At 24.0% G+C, this 12,361-nt stretch overlaps 1 protein-coding gene across 4 annotated transcripts in view; it reads right to left on the reverse strand.

Moving 5' to 3' along the window:
• The window catches only part of LOC132931772 (uncharacterized), a 130,789-nt gene that overhangs the window by 88,173 nt on the left and 30,255 nt on the right, over positions 1 to 12,361 (reverse strand). For all 4 annotated transcript variants that reach the window (XR_009662777.1, XM_060997759.1, XM_060997760.1 and 1 more), the window contains 14 exons: positions 12,274 to 12,330; positions 11,550 to 11,597; positions 10,525 to 10,569; positions 10,182 to 10,238; positions 9,488 to 9,514; positions 8,793 to 8,849; positions 8,525 to 8,581; positions 7,489 to 7,533; positions 7,372 to 7,422; positions 3,876 to 3,920; positions 3,616 to 3,672; positions 2,732 to 2,767; positions 310 to 366; positions 41 to 85 (listed from right to left, as the gene is read on the reverse strand). Coding sequence is in view for 3 of the 4 variants with exons in the window: in XM_060997759.1 (XP_060853742.1) it covers positions 41 to 85; positions 310 to 366; positions 2,732 to 2,767; positions 3,616 to 3,672; positions 3,876 to 3,920; positions 7,372 to 7,422; positions 7,489 to 7,533; positions 8,525 to 8,581; positions 8,793 to 8,849; positions 9,488 to 9,514; positions 10,182 to 10,238; positions 10,525 to 10,569; positions 11,550 to 11,597; positions 12,274 to 12,330 (684 nt within the window). In the remaining variant the exon portion in view is untranslated. The remainder of the gene's footprint in view (positions 1 to 40; positions 86 to 309; positions 367 to 2,731; positions 2,768 to 3,615; positions 3,673 to 3,875; positions 3,921 to 7,371; positions 7,423 to 7,488; positions 7,534 to 8,524; positions 8,582 to 8,792; positions 8,850 to 9,487; positions 9,515 to 10,181; positions 10,239 to 10,524; positions 10,570 to 11,549; positions 11,598 to 12,273; positions 12,331 to 12,361) is intronic.

Here is a 12,361-nt window from a genome sequence, read left to right on the forward strand (position 1 = left end):
CGTTTAATAAATATAAATAATAATCTTAACGACTACTCACATATTTTAAGCTTAAAAGCATCTTCTTTAGTCATTGGTTTTATTTCTAAAATTATTATAAATAATAATTAAGTTCACTAAGTTAATTAAGTAGATTGTGTGTTTTTTATTTAAACAATAACGAGTATTACAACTAGATACTACTTATATAAATATAAATTAAATACAATTAATATAAACCATTAAGTAAGATGCAATTTGAAAAGAAAAAAAACAAAACTTTTTGATAAAGTAAGTACCTACACAGCATACATATTTAGAATAACTTACGTAAATTCCGCATTCTGATTTTATAATCAGCATACGTTTCACATTGTTGTATGTAAACTAAAATTTTAAATTGAACTATGATTTATTCCGTGATTAAAAATATTTAAAACATTTATTTGTTTGTTTACCAAATATTATAATAAAATTATATAACTATATTAAAATATTAGTATGAAGTTCATTTATTTAGGACTAAATTTCCGTTCCAACGAACCGACTATAGGTAACTTTTAATACATTGATACAGCGTATCATTCAATGTAATAACTACGTGAAAATATTAATGATAACAACATTTATATTTAGTATGAAATATCAAATATGCTTTGAGGGTTGACATAACATGCATTTTTTGGTTATAATAATATTAATAAAAGTATTAGAATAATCATTATTAAATCAAATGTGTGCATGTAATTTTAATTAGCTTTCAATTTTAAAAACAATTACGAAGCTTAGCAATAACTCTTATGACAATCATTTCGTCAATTTCATCATCCAAAATCGACGATTTGTTTTTGAAAACCATATACAAAATCTTAAATTATCTTAAATCTACCTACTCTTTAAAAAAATAAGAGGGCACTTAAAATTATTAATATCCACTCTACTTAACGGCAGCGTATTTTCTAGTCATACTCAAATCTTAAAGCCTCGTATTTTCAATGACCTTAAAACATAAAATAATTTAACAATCACTTAATTTATCAGTCATCACTTATTATGAAACTTACATAGAAACCTTTTATGACTAACGAAATTCATCAATTAATACAATAGTCTCAATTAAACAATTACCAATTTATGAATTTATTCTTAAAAAACATATATGCTACTAACGCATGTAGACATATAATCACTATATCTCTCTACTTGTCTTATTTCCAACCTCATTAGAAATATGATACATCCTATAAACAAGCCAAAAAATCTGCCTGAATTCCATCATCATACAAACAGGCCGATAATTGTCTTGCTTCTAATATTAAAAATCTTTGAAAAAGTATTACTAAAATAAATCTATCAAATTATCTAACAATCTTATTAGATATACAATTAGTTTTCACAGTAGGCACTCAATCACACACCAAATACACTGACTTATGGATAAAATAGCAAAATATCCCAAATGCAAAGAATATTGAACATGTACCAAACTCTCAATCACATATAGCCCAGGCTTCTTCATAAAATAAAATAGATCCTGCTTCTTTATATTTTTTAATAATAAGATTCCATCTTACTGAACGCATTTAAATAATTTGTGTTCATATTTACCATGTAGCTTCAATACAAGCAATAAGCTGGTACACCTCAATAAAGAGTAATTATAGTTTCCTAGTTCCAAACTACACTTATAATGAACCAATTTCATCTTCCCATAAAGATCTAATAATCGTCACTGATATTCTTTACAGGCTACAGGTATATTTAAACAACCTGTCAAATTATTGTTCATAAAACAGTGTTTTAACCAAATTTATACTTATATCCTTTTATAGGGTTTATAATATTTATAACATTTATTCAAAATGTTATAATAATCGTGACTTGTGTATCATGACAATAATTTAAAGACTAATGTGGTATAGTTTCAGTATTCAATCATCATTTGTATTTTTTATTGCCACCTACTTGCAACTCTATGTGTATTGATAAAATAAATTCAAAAAAATATTTAAAAAATTATACAATCCTTATTATTAAACATTGTTGGGTCCATTCATCTAGATTTAGAGTAATTTTGCGTACCGTTTAATCACCTAAACTTATCAATTATCATGCAAACTAAAATAAATATTTAAAAGATCGCATATGCGCGTATGGTTTAAAAATGTGAGGGTTTACCAAACAAATTAAATTAAAAAAAGTTCAAAACTTTCTAGTCAACAAACTTTCGTTTAATTACAGATGTTCCTCAGCATGTTACAAATAATACTATCCATTTCAATCTCTATATGCGAACAGTAAAACTATAACCGCTATAACAGCTATAATCTGTCTATAATCTAAATCCCCACAATCTACTTCTAAGTTTTAAGTATGTTAGCAATAGGAGTATGCCTGTGATTTCTTTACCATATAAATAATATGGTACCGTTGCTTTATTATAATACAATATTCTAGATAAAAATGCCACTTTAGCAAGTGACTCTTTGTTTCAAAGCTTTGTGTAAAAAATTAAGAAATTACAAAAATTTACTTATTGTACTTATTAAAATAATGTATAGATCGTATAATATGATAGTTTAAGAAATAAAATAACTTTTATAATACCTCATCGTCATAGCACGTTGGAATGAAAATACAAACTACATTAACATAAATCTTCGAATATCAATAGTTATCAAACACACACAAAATTGCATTGTAAGTTCAACAATTCCAATATAAAACAATAATAGTGAAAATATGTAGATACTTCTTTTTAAATCAATGAATTCTTCTTCATCTAGTCCTGTGTTTCATTGAAAAGTAGACAATTTTTCAATTAAGTTTAATAGAAAAGTAAATTTATTTTATTATTCTATACATTTTTTAAATCTAAAATGCATGTTTATAAATATATAAATTAATGAAATTGTATACAGTTTATATTTGATAATAATGTTAACAATTAAAAAAAAATAATCACAAACCTGAGCTAGTTGGTTATTTTTTCAGCTAAGTAGATAAGTTAAGTTATCTACTCTTATAATAACATAAAACTAACTTAGTTATAATATAAACTAGTTTCTGGGTTTCTAAGCGGACCAAACCTAACCTTATACTCCCAAATTTCTAACTTAATTAGTTAAAAGTTAATTAGTGAGAATAATAGCTTAAATTAGAAAAGAAATTGTAAGTTAGTTTTTTTCAGATAAACTATAAACTTAAAATTAATAAATTAATCATACAATTAGGTACTAAGTAGTTAGTACTAATTTTTTATATTTATAAACTATGCATTGCAAGAAATATAAAAGATTGATAAGAAATAATTGATAGAAAATGTATCTAATATCACAAAATACAAAATACAAAATACATATAATAAATCTAATATGGACACTCAGAAGTCTGAAGTTTTTATGATTAATAATATGTTTGCAGTAAAAAATATACTAATTCCTTTAGGTTTTTAACATAGATTAGATTATTTCACGCATTGAACATAACTAATTATGTTAAAGAAGATATCATGAACTAAAACCAACCAGTTAATGTCCAGCGCTTCAAATAATTATAATGAATAACTTTTAAATTAAAATATTTAAATCATTTTGGAATAAATAGAAAATATTATGTTAAATTTAATAAAATTACCATTCATAAACATTCTTTGGCTGTAATATGGGTAAGTTTCAAATACACCTGGTAAATCTAAAAATGTATAAATGTATTATGTGCTACATATTATATTATTTTTAAGATAAAAAAAAATAAAAAACAAAAACTGGGCTTGCCGAAACTAAATAATATTTTCACAGAAAAATATTTCGATTTTATTCAGATAGTATCTATATAAATTGTGTACATGTTAAATCGATTAAAAAATACATTAATTACAAAAAATAACAACGTACTGTTTATTAATACCATGTAGTCACGCTGATCTATCAAAGATACTTCTAAAATAACAATTTATAAATATATTTAAATATGAAAATATGTGTGATGAAATAGATAATAAACATCTAAATATTTAATGATAAATATTTTTGTAATTTTTTCAATTTCAAAGAAATAGTAAAACTAAGAAATAAAATATTATATTTAAGGCATAATATGCACTCGTATCGTTTTTTAAATACGTTATTAACATGCTATTATTTTATAACTTATAGACGTTTATTGCACCCTAAATGAAGTATATTAATATAAGAATATTGTATGGGGAACTAAAATATTTTAATCAAAACATTAATTATTTATTATTATTATTTTATTCGATACATTTCAAAAAAATAACCTTAATATTCGTAATCTAACGGTTGCAAACATATAATCAAAGTTTTGCTATTATAATGAAATATATAAATATAATAACTAAAGAATTAAAGAATTGTTGTCTTATTTGATGCACTTTTGCAGCACATCACTTTATGGGGTGTAAAACGTACAACAAATAGTATTGATGTACAGTACATATTATGGTGAAACAATATATAATCAAAAACATAAAAAGAATAAATTTAAATGTTTAAGTTAAGTAGTTAGGTGAGCAAAAAAACTAAAATAAATTATTAAGCTGGCGAAGCATTTACTATGTATATGGTAAGTGTGATAATTTAATTAAAAAGCCAGTGGCTTCTTATATAGTAAGCAGGGGTACATAATGAAAATGACAAGCTTTGGGGGTCAATAGCGTCAACTGCACTGCTAAATAGAAGAAAAATAAAATAAGTATCTGAATCAACACGGCAAGAAGCATGGGTATATCAAGGGTATAGCGAATACCTACTTGAGTGATAATTAAGTAGGTGATAGTACCTTGTTACTAAACATACCGTTTATGCATAACATTTTTTTTCTATTTGTTGAGAAGCTTTTAAACCCATAAAAACTTTCATTTTATATCCCAAATCTTGTCAAAATGTTTAATAGCTTAGTGTGGTCAACTGGATCGAAAGCTTTCACTAGATCCAATAAAAAGACTGCTAATACTTTTTGATTATTATCAAGTTTATTATAAATACATTTCGTAGCCACATGAAGTGCACCTAATATGATTTCTTTCAAGTTGAAAACAATATTAATTTTGCAAGAAAAAAATAAGTACATATTTTACATACTAATTTTTCTAATATTTTAGAGCAATTGCAAAGTAGTGATATTGGTCTATATTTTGAAATATTCTCTTTATTTCCTATTTTATACATTGGTTTTACAAACGCTAGTTTGAATTGTTTGGGGAATATATGTTTTAGGCTTTAATTAAAAATTTATGACAAAGGGTTAGAAATATAAATAGATATTAGGTTTAAATTTTTACTGTTACTTAATAAAACCAGCAGTGGTTTCATCTTTTAAATTATTTATGATACTATTCATACATCAGTTTTTTTAATTTTTCAAAGAAAAAAGTATTTAAAGAAAATTGACACAAATTCACCATCAAAAAATTATTTAAAACATTTGTAGCTTTACAAGGTTTATCTTGAGGGTTAATTAATTTACCATTATTCTCTAGCTTATTTTTGAATATTTGATTATTTTCGCTGTATTTAGCTCCTGTTAGCTTATTTAGTTATTTATTAGTTTCCATATAATTTCCGGTACTATTTTAGAGAATTAGTTTTTATAATAAAATATAGTTTTAGTTTGATAATTCATTTTTTCAATGCGCAGAGATTAGCAAACATTTAGTTATCCAATCTTTAAGTCTTTTGTTTTTTGTATTAACCTTTTTTGTTTAGTGTCTCGAAAAAAAACGCCGGATTTCAAACTGCTATAGATCAAATTTATTCAAATTTATTTATGTAAAAATAACAACAAAAAAAACATCATTCTTTTCAGAAGAGGTTGAAGTTTAAACATGAAAAATAATATCGGGAATATGCCTCCCCCTCCTACTAACCCTACATGTAATCACTCAATCCATGAAATTTTTCATCGCCCGATCATATATTGCCTCATCAAGTTCGTAGAGAACACGTCAAAACACAAAACCTATCCACCACTATCTTGCGATTTGACATCAAGTGATTTTTCCTATGGGGAAATACTAAGTCACGAGTTTAAACAACCCAGTTTGTTGGATTTTAAAGATTCGAAATATCAACGTGTGATCGGGTGATGAAGAATTGCATCGACCGAGTAATCGTGTGTAAGGCTAGTAGAGGGGGGCATATGCCCAATATTATTTTTCATGTTTAAACTTAACCTTTTCTGAAGAGAATGATGTTTTTTTTTGTTTTTTTTACATAAATAAATTTGATCTATAGCAGTTTCAAATATGGCGTTCTTTTTGAGACACCCTATATAAGTAGATTTTTCCATAGCATTTAATATTATTTAATAAAACAAATCTACTAACTAGTTACCTACTAAACATCTGGGCTGAGCTAACTTTGAACGATATACTATTGAATGAGGACTACTAATAATACAAAATCATACAACCACTATTTAAAAGACCAATTTTACAATTCACTTTGTTGAATTTTTACCTAAAAGTTAAATGGACGAAAAACTAATACATTTGAGTACCTACATAATAGAAATAGATTAAATAAAATTATAGATAGCATTTGATTACAATATTAACAGTTTTATTGATATTTAATAAAAAATAAATAAATATAATATAATATTAAATACTTATTCTAAAGCGGAAATGCTAAAGCTTCTTAGCCACCTATTTAAATCCGCTACCTACTGTATAAATGTAATATATTTTTGCACTTTTAGGTTGCGTTTGGATCATATTTTGCGCTTATGATAATGGTTGTTAGTGACTTTACATTCAAAAAAACTGGCACGATTTCCAATCACGAGCAATACATTTCGTGATTATTACAGTTCAAATACAACTTATATTAAAAGTCACAAGTCGACTAACTAAACTCGAACTTGCAACAAAGTGTAGAGAAATCAGAGAGAAGCCAAGCTATAAATAGGTATTCGTCGAATAGCAGATATAGAAAAGAATGTATAATAATATAGATATTATTTTCGTATACAATGTACGTCTAACAGGTTTAACAAAATTTTGATTAAATACTAGTATGTCCCCTTTATGATAAAAGCAATTTGCGTGTATAAGGGAGTAAAAAAAAATAGCTGCTGCATTAGTGAAGGTAAAATTTACTTATTCACAAAGAACTGTTTCTTTACGTGTTATGTCTATTAAAAAATAACAGTGCTGAGCATAGGGTAATTTATATATTATATTTCACAAAAATATTATTATTATTATTTTTATAGATTGTATAATTTTGTGTATCTAATCTACATAGTGAGGATGAAGAGATGGGAAGGATAAATCGGCCACTGTCAACGCAACGTGCTGTCGGCACTAAGAATGTTTGCAAGACCAATTCATAATAATGATAAAATGTTTTTATTTAAAAAACTTACCTGTGGCCAAATATTTTATTTCTTTATGTAGTTGATTGAATTGTGGATAAACTAAAAAAAACGTAACAGATACCATAATTTTTCAGATAATACAATATTATAGTTTTTGTCGCTTACTTTTTTTAAATTCTACGAAGGATATTTCAGATATTGGTTTTAGCCCTAAAAGGAGACAGCGATAAATGATTGTGTAACAATAAATACTCTAATACAGACATGATATACGTATACTTTATCAGATAAACTTAGTATTGTCCGTGACATGAAACGTGGCCAGTGTACTCCTTCGTACACCGATAAGTAACAATGGGTTCAAAAACTGCCCCACCCCGTTTATGTATTAAAATAATATTTTATAGCCATTACTCGTTTTTAAATATTTACACTTATGTTTCATATTATCAATATACAATATTGAATAATATGTGAAATAAATGAATTTTAAAAAAACAACTATTAGTTTAACGGTTATGATGCGAAATTGCCGCTAAATAACATATAGCATACTTACTATTACGTAGTATTAAATAATTTATATATATATATATATATATATATATATATGGTGGGAGATTGTCTCACAATACGCGACGTGTATACCTCACACGACATCAGTCTTTAATTCTTTATACTATAGTTTTAACAATAGAAACGTACTAATCATTTATATAATTTTACGATCCAACACTTACGAACCTTTAATGGTAGATATATAAATACGATATCCTTATACCAATCAACAGTACTGTTATAATATTTCATTTTTTCACTATTGGATAGCCACAAGAGTAATTTATTTTAATTCTTTTTTTTTTAATTTGATATTTTTTTAAATTTAAATTTAAAAATAAAATTACATATTTAATTCTTTCGAAAATTTATATTTTATATGAATTTCAAATTTGTAATATGATTTTAATATTAAATTGATATTTAGAACCACATTTAAAAATGAATAACTATAATTATATTTACAGTTTTGGAAAATGGATGATTTTAGTCGTAATTCTTTTTAGAAAAATTAGTATTTCAATTAGTTAGTTAACTATTATATGTATGTATGATATATACAGTAATAATTAACAATTTTCAAACTGAAAAAATAATAAGAATTGAAACAAAAATATGAAATTAGTTAATTTAAACAACTTACAAAGAAATTTGTAGTTATTATAATTTTCAGCACTTATCTCAGTTTGGTCTGGGAAAACTGAAAAATTAAAATTCCTATTAGTCCATTACTTTTCCTGAACTTAAAAAAATATCTACGTATTTATCAGTTACTTTAAGAACTTTTTTTTAAATCGTTTATTTGAATATTAATATTTAACTATGTATCTATTTAAAGTAATTTCCTAATTAATATTAAAGGTATTTGAGTAAGCGCATAAAACAATTTTCATTACGTTGAAAATACTTACAAATACTTTCAATTCTATCTTGATATTCCTTATATGCCTCTGACATTCTTGGATACACTGAAAAATTATATTTTACTACTTTAAAATTATTAATAAATTAATTAGTATTTTCTAATAAAATTGGAAATACTTTTACTCGAATAGTCGTATTACATATTATTATAATTACACATTAAAAAAAAAATGTATTTCAAAGTATCTTTGACAAGCCTGATTATACTTAATTAATGAAAGAAAATAAGTAACATTAGACTAGATATTAATAATTAATCGCTTGTGAACTAGACATGTATGTTGTTAAATATGAGCGATTTTTAAAAAAAATCCTTCTAACCAAAAAAGTGAATAAAATATACAATTTGAATAAGGACTTAGTGAGATGAAGAGGAACTCTTAAATAAATCTGTTTCGTGATTTAAAAGAAAATCATTTTACATGGCAGATGAAGGATTTAATGCCATAAAAAAATTTATCCAGTTAACCTGTAGTAAATCGACTACTTACTATTTACTTAATTATTTGCCTTAACTTTATAATAAGAAATTAATGATACACAAACAAAAAATAACCGAAGCAAGAAATAGATAATTTTTAATTATTATGACATTAATAATATTTTATATTTATTAATTATTATAAGGATTAACAAAATGTCCGAATAAAAAATATATATATAATAAATATAATTGACTTACTTCTTTTTGCAAAATAACGATTGTACACTTGATAAATAAACATAATGTGTCAATATAATATATATATATACATAAACAAAATTTTAAATAAATTATTTTATTATACAAGAAAAAATTGATATAAACTTTTTGTATTATTAACTACTATATCCAATTTACTTAAAATATAATAGGTGAATAAAGTAAACTTTTTATTTATTGTTTTAAATTAAATACAGATCAAGTATGGCTCAAAACTAGTTTAGTGATTTGGGCATACTAAATATAGTAAAAGATATTGTTCTTGATTTTGAAGATATTTTAAATAATTTCAGTAAAACTAAGAGGAGAATACAATTATTGTAATTATTTTAAAACTACCTATAATTGATGTTATGAGTATGAAAATAATATGTGTATTGTGTATGTTTATATGTAGTGATAAATGTTTTTCTAGTGTAAAGAGAACTTTTTTTAGAGGTTTTATTATGACGTAAACGTAAAGCATCATAAGAGTATCCAGTATAAACCTGAGCTTCAGCATTCAACCCATCCCCCTCAAATTTCAAACAGTATTTGCACCTATGGGTTTATTTCTTTATGAAAACAAACTAACATAAGTTCTACTGTATTGCTGATTCTAGCTCAATAATATGGGATTTAGGGATTTAGACCAACTAAAGATAAATCTTGTATAAATTAAATAAATACGCACCTTTTATTAAGATCCTATTATCAAAATCTTTTTGACTTTCAAATGGTTTTGGAAATTCTTTAATAACAACATATACAATTAGTTGAATTTTGAAGTATAATAATGAAAATCATATGTCTACTCATTGGAATATTTTGTGTAGGAACAACGAATAACTATTAACTAATTAACAAAATATGAAACTATACATAGACATTTTTTTATTTTATTATTATTAAAATGCATTTCTTGGCATTTTACTTTTATTACTTAGAATATTTTTACCCATATTCATTCAATTTTATATGATTTAAAAGTATAGTTAAATTTAATTTAATTATCATATATAATTTTATATATTTACGGGATTTTAAAAATTCAAAGATTTCTTTGGAGTGTATCTCTAGTCCTGAAATAGTCATTAAAAAAACAATACTATTTAATTTTTCTAGAATTCATTTTAAAAAATACCCTTCATTTTCTATGAAATACAATACAGATAATAATGGTTTAAAATAAACTTATACACTAATACACTTTAATCAGAAAATAACTGGCTACAACCAATTATAATTTGTAATATTTTTATTTTTATTAAAATTTATTCTGCTTAAAAGATATATGAATAAATATTCTTAACATTAAAAATATTAACCTTAAATTAAAAATAAAATATGTTGTCGCTAAGAGTCTGAATCATATGTGAATTTTTAAATTTATTTTTATGGGTAATTTAAGTGAATCATAAATTTAGAATATTGTCATAAAATTAATTTGTATACATTTCACTTTTAAATAAGATAATTTAAATAAGTTAAAAGTTAACCAAGTCCTAATATAAATCAAATAGTATAGTTCATTGAATTATATCCAAACCATCTTATATAATTATTTTATTTCTATTTTCTATGATGACGAATATGTACAATCATAATATTATACCATACGTTATAATATGTATTGATAAGTATAAAAGAAAATAAATGAAGAATATATTAAGGAAGAAGGTAGTCCATTTTCATAAATTTGATTTTATAGTTTTATACGATAGCAGATTAGGAGTAATATTGACTGTAGAAATCGATTGAGTGAAAAATCTTTCAGTCTGCTATTACTAAATGAAAAGATTATATGAACTGCTAAAGAAAGATTATAGTCTATGTGGTTTTGCGGAAAACAGTTTGAAGTCCTACTCAAAAATATTAATGAACTTCTACTATTTTATTCCCTATACCTACTACCCTGTAAATATTAACATTTTATTGAGGGAAAATACCCCCGTTGATTACTGATATGAGATTAATTAATTTCACGCATTAATACCTTATATGTATACTAAAAGAAAAATATATTTTATAACATGTATTATTATGTATAATAAGTTCTTACTTAAACTCTGAAATCTATTTAACTCATTCCGGTCATCACTATTTTTACCTATATTGCACAGAAGATATTTTTTTTTTTAGAAAAATTATAATTTTAGTGATATAATCAATTATTGTTCAAGTAAATAATAAGACTGATGTTAAAAAAACATAAAAATATTTTTTTTAGAGAGTTAATGTAGAGTTAACGTATGTCCACTGTGCATGCAATTCAGAAGTGTTTAGTTATATGTTATACTACCAATAAGTAAAAAAACATCGTAAACATTTTTTTTATTATGTATTTATTGAAATTATGTAATAAATGTATTATCGTTATTCAAAGATGTATTTTCAGAACTGGGAAGTAATAATTGTCGATGTAAAGCTGTCCCAGATCTAACTTCAGTTCTTTTTAATACACATTTTCGACGAATTGAACTATGAGTATACTTTTTTTGCTTTATTTGGTGAGGGTAACAAATAAATATTTCTATAATCTAAGTTCAAAATTCCTGAATTTTCTTCGTCAGTAAATTTAAATAGGATGGATTATTAATGTATCTTATATTATTATTTTATACAAAGTATAAATTATATTAATTGTAGTATCAAAATTGAAAATAAATATTCCTAGTTAATATAATATATATTATATATTATTAAATAATGTTAAATATACGTAATATATAGTTTAGAGAGTTTAGACTTTAAGAATTTCAGTTAATATAAAAATTTTAACTTACTTAAACTGGTCATTATATTGTTGTAATCATCATACATTGCATTAAAATTAGGATAATCTAAAAGAAACACAATTGCTTATATTATACT

The sequence above is a fragment of the Rhopalosiphum padi genome, chromosome 1 (genome assembly GCF_020882245.1).
Source record: "Rhopalosiphum padi isolate XX-2018 chromosome 1, ASM2088224v1, whole genome shotgun sequence".
Classification (NCBI taxonomy): Eukaryota; Metazoa; Arthropoda; class Insecta; order Hemiptera; family Aphididae; genus Rhopalosiphum; species Rhopalosiphum padi.